Source organism: Alternaria burnsii, assembly GCF_013036055.1.
Source record: "Alternaria burnsii strain CBS107.38 chromosome Unknown 753, whole genome shotgun sequence".
NCBI classification, from domain to species: Eukaryota; Fungi; Ascomycota; class Dothideomycetes; order Pleosporales; family Pleosporaceae; genus Alternaria; species Alternaria burnsii.
Genome location: NW_024066118.1, coordinates 363,257 through 376,531, shown reverse-complemented (window position 1 = coordinate 376,531; position 13,275 = coordinate 363,257). Strand labels below are relative to the sequence as shown.

At 52.9% G+C, this 13,275-nt stretch overlaps 6 protein-coding genes across 6 annotated transcripts; 3 read left to right on the top strand and 3 right to left on the bottom strand.

Annotated features, from left to right (window-relative positions):
* Window positions 1–230: 230 nt before the first annotated feature.
* GT037_008237 (nucleoside-diphosphate-sugar epimerase) lies at window positions 231–1,265 on the bottom strand (the record flags this gene model as incomplete). The annotated part of the gene is made up of 1 exon (XM_038933284.1): window positions 231–1,265. One exon carries the CDS (start codon window positions 1,263–1,265, stop codon window positions 231–233), a length of 1,035 nt encoding a protein of 344 aa, XP_038783949.1.
* A 446-nt stretch (window positions 1,266–1,711) lies between these two features.
* GT037_008236 (uncharacterized protein) lies at window positions 1,712–3,454 on the top strand (the record flags this gene model as incomplete). Its single annotated transcript, XM_038933283.1, has 3 exons — window positions 1,712–1,841; window positions 2,038–3,016; window positions 3,079–3,454. The coding sequence occupies 3 exons, from the start codon at window positions 1,712–1,714 to the stop codon at window positions 3,452–3,454; spliced, it is 1,485 nt and encodes a 494-aa protein (XP_038783948.1).
* Window positions 3,455–3,514: 60 nt separating this feature from the next.
* On the bottom strand, window positions 3,515–4,909 carry GT037_008235 (uncharacterized protein; the record flags this gene model as incomplete). The annotated part of the gene is made up of 1 exon (XM_038933282.1): window positions 3,515–4,909. The coding sequence occupies one exon, from the start codon at window positions 4,907–4,909 to the stop codon at window positions 3,515–3,517; it is 1,395 nt and encodes a 464-aa protein (XP_038783947.1).
* A 428-nt stretch (window positions 4,910–5,337) lies between these two features.
* Window positions 5,338–5,685, top strand: GT037_008234 (uncharacterized protein; the record flags this gene model as incomplete). Its single annotated transcript, XM_038933281.1, has 1 exon — window positions 5,338–5,685. One exon carries the CDS (start codon window positions 5,338–5,340, stop codon window positions 5,683–5,685), a length of 348 nt encoding a protein of 115 aa, XP_038783946.1.
* Window positions 5,686–6,144: 459 nt separating this feature from the next.
* Window positions 6,145–7,455, bottom strand: GT037_008233 (uncharacterized protein; the record flags this gene model as incomplete). The annotated part of the gene is made up of 1 exon (XM_038933280.1): window positions 6,145–7,455. The coding sequence occupies one exon, from the start codon at window positions 7,453–7,455 to the stop codon at window positions 6,145–6,147; it is 1,311 nt and encodes a 436-aa protein (XP_038783945.1).
* Window positions 7,456–7,948: 493 nt separating this feature from the next.
* Window positions 7,949–12,824, top strand: GT037_008232 (exocyst complex component protein; the record flags this gene model as incomplete). The annotated part of the gene is made up of 4 exons (XM_038933279.1): window positions 7,949–8,147; window positions 8,211–11,793; window positions 11,844–12,423; window positions 12,474–12,824. 4 exons carry the CDS (start codon window positions 7,949–7,951, stop codon window positions 12,822–12,824), a joined length of 4,713 nt encoding a protein of 1,570 aa, XP_038783944.1.
* Between the last annotated feature and the right edge of the window lie 451 nt (window positions 12,825–13,275).

Genomic DNA, 13,275 nt, shown 5'->3' with positions numbered 1-13,275 from the left:
ACTGCATGCAGCAGACACATTGAGAAGGTATGAGATCATTGGTGTTGACCAAATCGCAACACGCTGGTTCAGTTATGGAAATAGATTGTTCTGATAACGAAGCAGTTCATGTGATAGAGATTATGCATACGTGTCGAAGCGTGCTGACTGACTCGAGCATAATCAGAGTTGACACATGATCTTGAGATGTGAGATATTGATGTATTCTAGCTATACTACAGCGCGCAGCATCACGCTGCTACTTCAACAGCATTCACCCGTACATTCTCAACCTTCTGGCTCGTTCTCTCGTCCCCCCTCACACTAGCCTTTGGCGCCAACCCGTCCACATAATCCCTTACAATCTGATCAAACCCAGTATCTCTCGCAAACCCCAGATTCAAAGCCTTCGCATTGTCGAATTCCGCAGGCCAAGAATATAGTATCTTCTTGAGTGTAGGCTCGTCCTTCATCTCTAGCAATGCAAGCTTATCGTTACCACCTACCCTAGCAAGCGAATCCATCATGTCCTGCACTGAGACTCCAATGCCAGGGAAGTTTAAGCAGCGGTCGAACTTTGCGAGGCGGTTGATATCGAAATCTGTAGCCGCGTAGACTAGATTCTGGACCAGGATGCGAGGAGAACAGAGCCAGTGTCGCCATTGCTTGTCTTCCAATGGAATAACGCATTTGATGCCATTCATCGGTTCGCGAATCATGCCACTGATGAAGGAACTCGCTGCAGCGGTTGGTTTTCCTGGCCGTACCGAGACCGTAGGGAAGCGAAGTGAGATACCATCGATGAAGCCGCGCCGTGTGTATTCAGTGATGAGGTACTCGCACATCATCTTCTCCGCACCGTAACTCGTCTCTGGTGCCGGCATTTGAGATTCCGTGACAGGTAGTGTGACGGAGTTGTTGTATACTGCCTGACTTGAGGCGTAGATCACTCTTGCTCCTGGACATGTCTTCCTGATGGCTTCGAGTAATGCGCGGGTTGCGTCAAAGTTTGCTTTCATACCCAGCTCGAAATCAGCTTCGGCGCCTGAGGACATGATGCCGTGGAAGACATAGACGGCATCTATGTCTTTGGTAACGACGGAATCTGCTTCCGTACATAAGTCTGCCTTGATGGCTTGTGCCTGACTCCGGGAACGGGCGTCTGGGATGGGCGGTTCGATGATGTCGGTCAGGATGAGAGAATGCGCGCCCTTCTCGTCATCGAGAAGTTTTTTCGCTACGAGTTGGCCGATGAAGCCAGCGGCCCCTGTGATAAGAATACGCATGATGTTTGTGAGAAGATCGGATTGGTATGAAGTCAGAAGTTTATTTTGTTAACGATATGCTATCAGAGACAACTATGCCGAATCACACTCATATACCGCACGCGCCTGTCATCGGAGCGGTATCTTGACCGATTGCGCGGACTCGGAACGCAGACATTGCGCTCGCGAGACTTTCTCCTCCCGGTCTCCAATATCCGTAGCTGTCAGGTGCCTGGAAGTGGTGGTGATGTCGGCCGCGGTTGCAGATGTTGGAGGCTCGTCGCTCCCAGCGAGGCATCGGAGTTTCCGCCGGACCCACTTCTCCGCAATCAGCATCGGTAGATCAGCCAGCGAGGTAACTTCCGCCGCCAATTGACAGCCTCGCATAGATTACCAACGTTTCCGATTTGAGTTGTCATTTTAGTTCAATTGGCGTACTGACACTTCTTGACAAGACCTCTGAAGACATGGCAGAAAAGGCTGTTTCTGTAGAAGAAATCAAAAAGCATGCGAGTGAGCAGGACTGCTGGATTGTGGTAGATGATGTGGTATGGGACATAACAGAATTTATTCCCAGTCATCCTGGCGGCAATGAAAGTAAGCAATATCTACCTGTGCTTGACAACGATTGCGAACTATGTATCGGCTTCTTGAACAAGCAGAGCTAGTCCTAGAGTCTGTCGCGAGAAAGAACAGCACGTTTGGAGTATCCATTAGTGATACTTGTGTTGTTCAAGAATGTTTCAACGCACTGAGCAATACCGTTCAAGGGAACCATGCTAACATTATTCAGTAATAACCAAACACGCCGGTCTCGACGCCTCGCTAACCTACAATTCCGTTCACTCGTCCACGTTGATATCGAAGACCCTAGATTCCAGTAAATGTATCGGCAAGGTGTCCTCCTCCACACCCTCCTACGATCTCTTAAAGCCACCGCCAACAGAAGCCACCCAACCGGCCCTCTCGATTGCTTCTGAACCCCCATTAGCCAGCCTAATCAACAGTCATGACTTCGAGGCCGTAGCTGAAAAGGTTCTCGGCAAGAAAGCATGGGCTTTTTACTCGAGTGGTGCAACAAACCTCGTGACGAGAGACGCGAATAAGAGCATGTTTGACCGAATCTGGTTCCGACCTAGGTTATTGAGGAACATTCGTCATGTTGATACTAGCACGAGTATGTTAGGACAAAAGGTCGAGTTACCATTTTTCGTAAGTCCGGCTGCAATGGCGCGATTGGCGCATCCAGATGGGGAATTGGCATTAGCGAGGGGGTGTGAGGGCTATGGGGTGGCACAGTGTATTTCGACAAACGCATCGTTTACCATCAAGGAAATTACTGGGAGCGTACAAAAAGATTCTATACCATTCTTCTTCCAACTTTACGTCAACAAGGACCGCAAGGCTTCGGAAGCTCTTCTCAAAGACGCAGAAAAGAATGGGATCAAGGGAGTATGGTTTACCATCGATGGGCCTGTACAAGGCAAAAGAGAAGGAGATGAGCGTGTAAAAGTCGAATCAGCAACGTTTGCCAAAGCAGCGATCAGTGGGGCAGCAGCAACAAACGATAAGAAAGGAGGTGGTCTGGGTCGCACAATGGGCGGGTATATCGACGACACTTTCAACTGGGACGACATCGCCTGGCTCCGCAAAGCCACAAAATTACCCATCGTTGCAAAAGGTGTCCAAACAGCCGAAGACGCAGTATTAGCTATGAAACACGGGTTAGATGGTATCGTGATAACTAACCATGGAGGACGTAATCTAGACACGTATGCCAGACTCCTACATCCAATGATCTGCATCAACTGGATATTGTGCTGACATCTCGTAGCTCGCCACCCTCCCTACTGACGCTTCTCGAAATCCGCCGCCACCACCCTGAAGTCTTCAGCCACTTGGAAGTTTACCTTGACTGTGGCGTCCGACGTGGAACAGACATAGTCAAGGCTCTATGTCTAGGAGCAAAGGCTGTTGGTATGGGTCGTCCATTCCTGTACTCGTTGACATACGGGCAAGAAGGTGTGGAGCACTTTATCGATATTATGAAAGACGAGTTGGAAACGACGATGCGGTTACTGGGCATAACATCGCTCTCGCAATGCCATCCACGGTATCTCAACATAGGCGATGTGGAACATTTGATTCCAAAGAGTTTGGAGTCGCCTCTACCTGAGATACCAGAGCGCGAGCTGCGGGCGAAGTTATGAGGCGTTTATGGAGGGCTCATGGTCGGGGAGGTGTATAAATCCTGACCTTTGGTCATCTTCCTACTTCCAACTCAGAGTGTTCTGATCAATACCACTCTCCTTTTTCATCGCACTTTCCTTCTGATACTTGGAATCCAACCCCACTGCCTTCAATACCGCAAATCTCACGTGGTCAACTCCCAACCTTTTTCCTTCCACCATCGTCTCCGCACTAACTCCCAATACCTCCCCCAGCGCACCACCACCAACCGGCGGCTGAATATCTGCTTTGAGTTTCTCCATCGCCTTCCTAAGTTCCTCGATTGTACCCTTCGGACTCAGACGCCTCAGCGCCTTCCCATCATGCCGCCTAATGTCCTTGGCATTGGGGATGTAGATTCTGTCTAGCTTGGATAGAATGACTTGATGGCTGACGCCTGCTAATCGTAACGAAGCAAGCAGCGAGCGGTCTTTATCCTTGATCCCATGCTCAGCATCGATCAGAACAAATACCCTTCGCAATTGTTTCCGATTCGTAATATACTTCATAATCTCTGCTCCCCAGCTAGCCAAACTCCCTTCTCCATACCCCGGCATATCAACAATCGTCATACCTCCAATCCCCACAATCTTCTCCCTCCCATTCGGCGCCGTCTTCTTAATCGTAACGCCGTTGCCTGCGCCGACGCCATACAAATTCATCGTCTTTGTGAAACCGGGGGTGGACGAGGTGCGGGCTAAGAGGGCCTTTATATCGGCGCCCATGACGGCGTTGAGGAGGGAAGACTTGCCGACGTTGGAGCGGCCTACGAAAGCTACTTCTGGCACATCGGATTCGGGGAACAGGCGGAACTGAGCGACGCTGCGCAGGAGTTTTGCAGCGCGGCCGTGGGTGTTGAAGAAGGTGTTTGCGGTGGTTTTCTGGGCGATGGTGGGAGGGAAGGTGTCCCAGTACCAATTGAAACCTTGGAGTTTGTTTCGGGCAAGTGATTCGGCACTGACTGGAGTCTCGGTGGTTGGCTGGGACTTTGGTTTTGTGCCTAGAGGTGCTGAGGGTGGAGATGGTATCAGCTCTGGCTCAAGGTCCTTTCCCATTCGCTTCTTTCGAGACGCTGGTTGTGTAGCAACTTGTGGTTCAAGCTGCGATGACGCATGCTTTCCTGCTTGCTCAGTCTTCAATTGACCTCTGGATTTCCGCCCCGCTTGTTTTGGCACTTGTGCCTCGAGTTGCGATAATGCGTCCCCCATTGCATCTCCTCCTGCTTCCACATTTCCCATCTCCTGACGGATTTCTCGCCTGATCCGTGCTGGCAGTGGCGCAGTTTCCACGGATGCAACTGTCGAGGACCCGTGTATTCCTGCTCTTCTCCGCATGCGTCTCTCTCGCATCGACATCTGTCGCGGTTCCTCGTTTGTCACGTTCGGTTTTTGCTCTTCGTTCAACTCCAGGTGGAAATTACTCCTTGTCTTGCTCATATGCAGTGTATTCCTTGTGGGCGACGTCACCCTGAATTTCGCCCTGGCATCTCCATTCCAATGCTTGTGTATCCGTAGCCTCGCGTTCGGCGCATCATCTTGAGATGCAGTATCGGTGGACTGCGGGCGCGATTGCGGACGCGTGAGGAGCGTAGAATGTTGGCGCGATAACCGTTGTATGCAATCCCGACATACATAACGCGAACTCGGCGGTAACTTATTCATCCCGTTTCGCACCCGAAGTTCTTCTGGGTAGCTGGTGGTGGATGATGAAGTTCACGCTTGGTCCAAGCGTTACAACTGCCATGTTTTCGCCGCAGCACTTCCGCAGTGAACTTCTTCAACACCCAATCTCGAAACCTACTGTCACCCTACAATCACGTATAATCCCGAGTCAATTCGCTCAATAATAAAAACAAAAAAACAAAATGGCACAAACACCCACACCCCAGATCCGATCCATATACCGGCGTCTCCTCCGCGAACTCCCCTCCACACCCCAGACAACGCGCACGCAGCACCAAAAGCTCTCTTCGCCGTCAAAACTCCAGCAACGTATACGTCAAACACTCTCCCGGCCGAGCCCAACCGGAAACGCCCAAAGCCAAATTGCGCAGGCGGAACAGTTTATCCAATACGTACAGGCGCAACGCACACATTCAACGCTGCTCGAGCGATATAATCCGGGTATGGGTATGACGGAAGAGGAGAGGGTCAGGCTGAGCGCGAGGAGGGTGGGCATTAACTTGCCGGTTGAGTATCAAGAGGAGAAGTGAGGGGTTAGCACATACTGTAGGATGTATTTGCGTGTGGTGGGGATCCTGTAAACTATATTGGTTGTTGGAATGACAAGAAGGAACGATGCGCTTTTCAATAAATGAAAGCAGGACAGAACAATGGGGGAACATGCGCATCACGACATGAAGACGGAGTGGGACGTGGATACGATACATGGACAGAATAGCATAGACTGGAGTGTACAGATGTATTAGAACTGTGCAATAAATGCAAGACCACAACGTCTACAAATCTATAAATTCGAGAGTAATGCCACCTCTTACAAACCAAAGTCTGGCACTCGTCTCGCCAATGAAGGGTATGCTGCTTTTAGTATAACATAACTCCGTATTCGCCATCTCCTTGCGCATATGGCGCGTGTTTTTGGTCTATCCTCTTGGTAGTTTCATGAATGCCTCGCGGATTATCCACCGCAAAATACAGCACTACCGACAGGCTTAGTCGTCGAACTTGATACCCTTTCCACCGCTCGTATCGATCATGCCACCCCTGTAACTACCCCTCTTTCCCTTGTTCTTCTCCTTGGTGAATCCCTTTCCCCTTGTAACAATCAACTTGGCGTGCGCGCGGTCGGCGTAATCGTAGGAAACGTAGGCGTTGCTAGCGAGCTTGGGGTCGACTTTGACGTCGGGCTTGATGCGCTGGAAGCGGTTTTCGACGTGGCTGCGCTTTGACTTGGGCGCGTCGGCGGAGGGGGAGCTGGCTTTGCGCTTGTTGGAGGAGGGCGCGGGGGAGTTTGCAGGGAGAGTGGCGGAAGAGTCGCTGGCGGAGGTCTTACGCTCGAGGGCGGCGGGCTTCTTCTCGTCGTCGTCGCTGCTGCTGTCGGATGAGGAGTCGGAGTCGGAGTCGGACGAGCTGTCTGAGGAGCTATCGGAAGAGCTGGAGTCGCTTGAAGAGGAGGATGTGGAAGCCTTCTTGGCGATCTTCTTTGTTTTCTTAGTCTTGGCTGGCTCTTCGTCGGAGGAGCTATCAGAGTCGCTGGAATCGCTGGAATCTGAAGAGTCTGAAGAGTCCGAAGAGCTCGAGGCAGACGATGATGAGACCGAGGCGGCCTTCTTGCTCTTCTTCGCCTTTGTAGTCTTCTTCTCAGCTTCTGATTCGGAACTGCTGTCGCTAGATGAGTCGCTGGAATCGCTGTCTGAGTCGCTCGAGGAGGAATCGCTCGACGCATCGGACGAATCGGAGTCAGGTAGGGGGACGTTCGCAGGCTCCTCTTCGGAGCTGCTATCGGAATCGCTAGAGTCGCTAGAATCGCTGGAGGAAGACGCAGAAGAAGACGAGACCGACTTGGCCTTCTTTGCCTTTTTGACTACAGCCTTTGCCTTGACTGGCGCGCTTTCTTTCTCAGATTCGGAATCAGAGTCGGAGCTGTCGCTGGATGAGTCGGAACTGGAGTCGGAAGAGCTTGATGAGCTGGAGGCGTCCTCCTTGGCCGGTGTCTTGTTCGCAGCAGTCTTCTTGGCCTTCTTTGGCTTTGCTTCAGCCTCAGATTCGCTGCTGGAATCACTGCTCGAGTCGCTGCTGGACGCGCTTTCCTCGTCCACGTCCATTGGCTCGGGCGCATTCTTCACAGCATCCTGCAGAGATTGCGCAAAGTCCTCGAGCTTGCTAGCAGCGCTCTTCTCTCCCTGCTGCTCGAGGAAGTTCTTGATCACGTCAAGCGGAGCCTCGACGTTCTTGGTTGCAGATGTCTTCTTCTGCTTCTTGTCGGCGCCCGACTTCTTGGAAGCCTTCTTGTCGGAAGCCATTGCGCGTGATGTGTTCGGTGAGTCGTGTAGTAGCGCGGTGTGGTGAGGGTGTTGAGGTGAAGGTAGCAAATGTTGGACGAGAAAAAAGTTAGGGCAGGCAAGCGGAATGGTTCAGCGCCTCGATGGCGCTAGACTGCAAGCGTGATCCCTGTCCCGCGCGCCTGCCGTCTCACATGGAGTAGACGACGCCAGACGTCTCTCTCCGCACAGTAACTGATGCAGTGCTTTCACCCCAACCACACATTCTTCTCTCGTGCTGCGCATTGGTAGCACTTGTCCTGGGCCTGCCGCATTGGACGCTCCGATTGCTACACACCGCCGCTGCCTCTCGTTGACGCCCTACCGACCAGGCATCGCAAGACTCATTTCCTACCCTTCGCGATTCATGGCAGCTCCCAGAGGACCTCTCGCTAGCGCCCGGCGGCAGTAATCGGCGCACTTGGACGCATACGTCAAACCACCAAACCCGTCTCCTAGATAGCCTCATACCAAGATGGAGGGGAGGCCACGCAACTACACCAACGGAGCGGGGGATCCGCGAGCTCCTGCACAGCGTCCACCTGGCAGCTCGAGGGGCGCTCCTTCTGCCACGAGCTCTACGCCCTCGGGCATGTCGCGCGCCGAGCGATTCGACGACGAGCGAAAGAGAATCACCGAGAGCTGCTTCTCCAAGACGGATGATTCAGGCCAGCGTACGTCTGACAAGTCCCTGGCGTCTGGCTCGGTATGCTGTAGTAAAAGCTAACGCACGCCAGTCCAAGAGTCCTACATCACCCACATCCGCGTCCAAGAAGATGGCAGCTACCCCCAGTCCCCTCCCCCACCGAGTTCCGCTCCGAACAACAAGAAGGCCAGAATCATCATGATATCCGTGCGAAACACGGGCAGAGTCAAGCTGCACAAGGCCAGGGAGAATGCCAATGGTACCTTCTCCATCGGAAAATCCTGGCCCATGGAGGAGCTTTCGGCCGTGGAGAACTACACACATCTTGTTCCCGCCAATGAAGACGAGGCACAGCGCAAGCTATGGGCTGGAGAAAAGGGCTTCACCGTGACGATTGGCAAGCCGTACTATTGGGAAGCTGGCACTGCGAAAGAGAAGGAGTTCTTTATTGGAAGTATGGTTAAGATCTTCAACAAGTACACTAAGGGAGACTTTCCCATCTTGACCGGATTCAACGTGACGGAGCTGAACAGCCTGACCAACGGACAGCCGCAACTGGCAACGCCAGAAGGACGAGCCGCATTTGCAGCTGGTGGCCAGGGAGGCCAAAGCCCAGCGCAAAGACGACCAGGGCCTCCAGATCAAAGGCCCATGCCTCCAAAATCGCCTGGCCCACCCCCGAGGAGACCCGGAGAATCTCCGCCTATATCGTCCGAGGCTCTTCCGCCTGGAGCAAACCCAAACTTCCGCAGACCTCCAGGAGCGCTGGATGGCCCAAGGAGACCGGCACGACCAGACGATGCGGGTAGACCAAGCACCGGGGACAATGCCCGTAGGCCTATGCCATTTGCGCCGCTGAATTCAGTTCAAGCTGCACCATCTATGCCCGATCTCCGCCAAAAGCGGTCCATGGACCCAAGCATCCGCTCTAGGCCTAGCGGTGATAGCATCCGGCCTCGTCCTGGCCAAGCACCCAGCCCTCTGGCACCAGTACCGCAATTCGCGTCACGGAATCTCACACCACAATCCTCAACTTCAGAATTCGCTAGTCGACCACGAACACCGGACTCCGGTAATCTCCCAGCAAGTCTTAGTCCAGGACGTGGACTGCCGCCACGTGAAGATGCACAGTCTCAGCGATCAGAGAGGTCCTTTGATGAGCCTTCTATGGATGGCGCAGTTCCGGGTATTGCGCCACCAGACCCACGCAGACAGAATGGGTACCCCTCCCCTAGGAGAGATCCGTCGCCCGGGGGTCTCAGACCAGGAACGGCCCAAAGCGCTGGAAGACCTGGTACTGCACAAAGCAACACCAGTTCAAACTTCACTCGAAATGATGACATGCCTCCAGAAGAACCTCCCCAGAGGAGGAGGCCGCTCATGGAACCCCGTCCATCCAATTTGTCGCAACGAAGTGTTGATAGCCAAGGCGCAGAGCCACGTTCGGTTTTCCATACGCCGTCTGGCTCACCTGCTCCACCAATGGAGGTACCACCACGGAGACGACCTCAGGAAATACCGGAGAGACTGAAGCCTGTTTCTCAGGAAAACATCGCACCTCCAGCAGAAACACTGCCTCCGCCATCACAGCCTACGCCACCTCCCACAGCACCACTTCCGCAGGTACCGACAGCGCCATTGCCACAAGCACCCCCACCAGAGGAAGTAGCGTCACCAGTAGCACCGGTGCCTGTAGCAAAACCGACTACGCCTGAGCGGCCTGCACCTGTCGAGCGCACCAACTCGATGCCCCAAGAGTCAGGGGACGAAGGATCGCAGCGCCCTGGCCTTGGACCGATGGTCAAGAAGACAATAGGCAGCGACAGTCCAGCAAACAGGTTCCGTAAGGCCGCAGCAGCGGCAGGTGCATTCAAGCCTCGTGCTGGCGGAGCTGCTGCGAAACTCTTCAATAAGGAGACGAAGACATCCGATGAAGCAGATGGTGTTAACGCTGTTTTTGTGCCTCAGCGGCCAACACCTAAAGAAACCCCCAAAGAGGAAGTTGAGAAGAAGCTTGAAGAGCCTCCTAAGCCTATACCAGAGACGAAACCCACGGAGCCACTGCGTGTTAGCACCGAGGTAGTTCCATCCGTGACAGTGTCTGGCCCGTCCACCAACACTGTGGGTGGCGCTGTCCAAGAGGTTGAAGAGCAACCTGCCCCACCGCCTCCAGAGAAGGCAGCATCAAGAACTGTCGAGCCCGAGCCGGAAGTTCGCCGAAAGAAGCGAAGGTCTAACCAGCAGATTGTTAACATATCGAAACTCGGCATAGATCCCAGCATCATCGATGAACGGGGTTTGGAGTTTGAGAGTATCTTGTCTGAGCTTGGATGGGGAAACAACGAGCTCTCTTCCAAGCACATTGAATCTCTGGAGAACGATATCAAACGCGAGATTGCCCGCGTGGAAGCAGGGAGTTGGCTCAATCATCTGGAGCAAAAGGACGATCGCGTGGAGGCTGTTGAGCGCATGTTAGACCGCGCCATCGCAGAATGCGACGAGCTTGAAGGCCTGCTTACCTTGTACAACGTCGAGTTGAGCAGCCTGAACGACGACATCGCTTTCATCGAAGCGCAAAGTCAAGGTTTGCAGGTGCAGACTGCGAACCAGCGACTCTTGCAACACGAACTCCGGCAGCTAGTCGACACTATTTCAATTACTTCTGACCAACTGGAGCCCTTGAGACGTGCTCCTATAGGTAAGATCAATGGGCTGAAGGATATTGAATCTTCCTTGGTTCTACTCTACAAAGCGCTCATCACCATCGACCCTGCGTTCGTTGCCGGAGCTCGTTCGGGTGCAATCACCAGTGGACCCGGGTTTGGCAATAGCGACTTGGCAACCATGCAGGCCCTGCAAGAGAAACGAGACAGGTACCTTGGCGAGGGCGCCATGTTCTTGGACAGGTTGAAGAAGCATATGGATATCACATTCGGTGCAGCTTTCCTGTCGACGAAAGATGCACTTTCGAGACTTGATCAAGGCTCTGAGCCATCTTTGAAAAAGAATGTCGAGGCACACGACGCAGGCCGAAGCGAGTTGTGGATGTTGAGCCCGGTCATGCTTTTCGCCAAAGAGATTGACAGGGCTGCATGGGACTCACTACTCCGAATGTACCAGACGCAAGCAGCGCAGTTGTACCAACAGGAAGTTCGTGACAATATTCTGGCATGGAGACGGTTTGCGAGGAAGCCGACTGGTGAGGAACAAGATCTACTCTTTACCGCGCAAGAAAAAGAGCCAGAAACAACCACTAGCACTTTGGGTGCGGCAAGGAAGCTGACCGTTAAGCGGAGTCAGACCCTAGCTCGTGGCCTGAGATCAGCTTCTGGGGAGAAGGAAGGCAAGGCAAAGCCAGCCGCTCAAGATGGCAAATTCTATGCTTTCAATGTTTTCGCTAGGGTGCTGGAAGACACTGGCCCCGTTCTTTTGACGGAGCAGAACTTCATCACCGAGTTCTTCCATGCCACTTCAACTGATTCGCTCGACTTTCCAGAGGCGGTGCAAGCCGCACCCCCAGAAGCCCGCCGTGGACCGAACCTCTGGATACGCAAGCAGTTTGAGGCGGACCGAGCCATGGCAAAGCACGTGACAGGAGTCATGGAGGAGATATTCTCCTTCTGGCCGGCTGAGATACAGAGTCTTGTTGACTGGGCTACAAAAGCCGATCCTTTGTAAGTTATAGCTTGCATGATAATGTTACAGCCCCACTAATCGTCTGCAGGCAAGGTGTAGGCATACTTTGTGCGGTCGACCGCAAACTTCTCGACATTGAAGAGACAAACCAGGATTTCCTAACAAGAAACCTACAAAAGATACATGAGCGGCTGCAAGGCCTATTCAACCGCTTCCTAGACGAGCAAATCCGCGCGATCGAAGACACAAAAGTCAAGATTAAGAAACGCAAGGGCGTAATCTCCTTCATGAAAACCTTCCCCCATTTTTCCATTGCAATCGAAAACATGCTGCCCTCTGCTGCTGAAGGCGGCGATCAGTTAGAGATCCGACGTATGGTCAACGACGCGTATAGCCGTATCAACAAAGCCATGTTTGAGAGCTTGAAGGTCATTGCGAAAGAATCCCCTACTGTCATGGCAAGTCAGGGCCAGGGTGACCCGGAAGACAAAGAAGCCCTCAACTACCACATCCTGCTCATCGAAAACATGAACCACTACATGGAAGAAGTGGACGCGCGAACCGTGGCTGTCTTAGACTTCTGGAAGAGCAAGGCGAACGAAGAGTACAGTGAGCATATGAGTCTCTATGTTGATGCGGTTATTCGGAGACCACTTGGGAAACTTTTGGTACGTAGTCCTTGTTGTCTCAATGCTGTGAGTATGTCTAATGAATGCAGGAATTCATCGAATCAACCGAAACCCTCCTGTCTCAACCCGGCGCCTCCCCACAGGCGATCGCCCAGCGCTCCTCGCACTCGCGCTCCGTCTTCAAAAAGCTAGTGCATTCGCATGACGCCAAGGAACTCCGCAAAGGTATCGAGGCCCTCAAGAAGCGCGTTGACAAGCACTTTGGTGACGCGGATGATCCCAATATTAGTAAAGATTTGGTTTTCAAGGTCCTCAAGGAGTGTGAGAGATATTACGAGGGTGTTGTGGAGAGGATGGCGGCGATTAATCAAGATGTCTATGGTGGAGAGGTGGAGATTGATTGGGGGGTTAAGGAGGTCGAGACTGCGTTTCGGAGATAGGGTCTCAGAAAGAGTGGGAGTCGACACCTTTTGGGGATGATGGGGTGATTGGGAGGGAAGAAGGGGATTGGGTTCGTGTTGTGCTGTTGCTGGTTTTGTTGGCTTTCTTTGTCAAGGACCTTGTATATTGGTGGGGTTGGTGGATGCCGTTTATGATTGCATGGCTGGGTATAACACTTGCATGGCGTCTTTTCTTCACATGCAGCGCAAACCCATCAGCGAAGATCATCGATATGCCTCTGGGCTTCCTCACATGCACAATTCTTGCCAAGTCAGATCTTGCATCCATTTTGAGACCACAACGATGCAGTACGTCAACACATGAATTCTTATGCACGTAAGCAGGATCTCGTATCTTGAACCCGAGTCCGCCGGCGTCCGATCGCACCGAGCTCTCATGCACTGTACGCGCTATCCGGGAGCTTGAGCTCCGTACCCCTGTCAAGGTGGA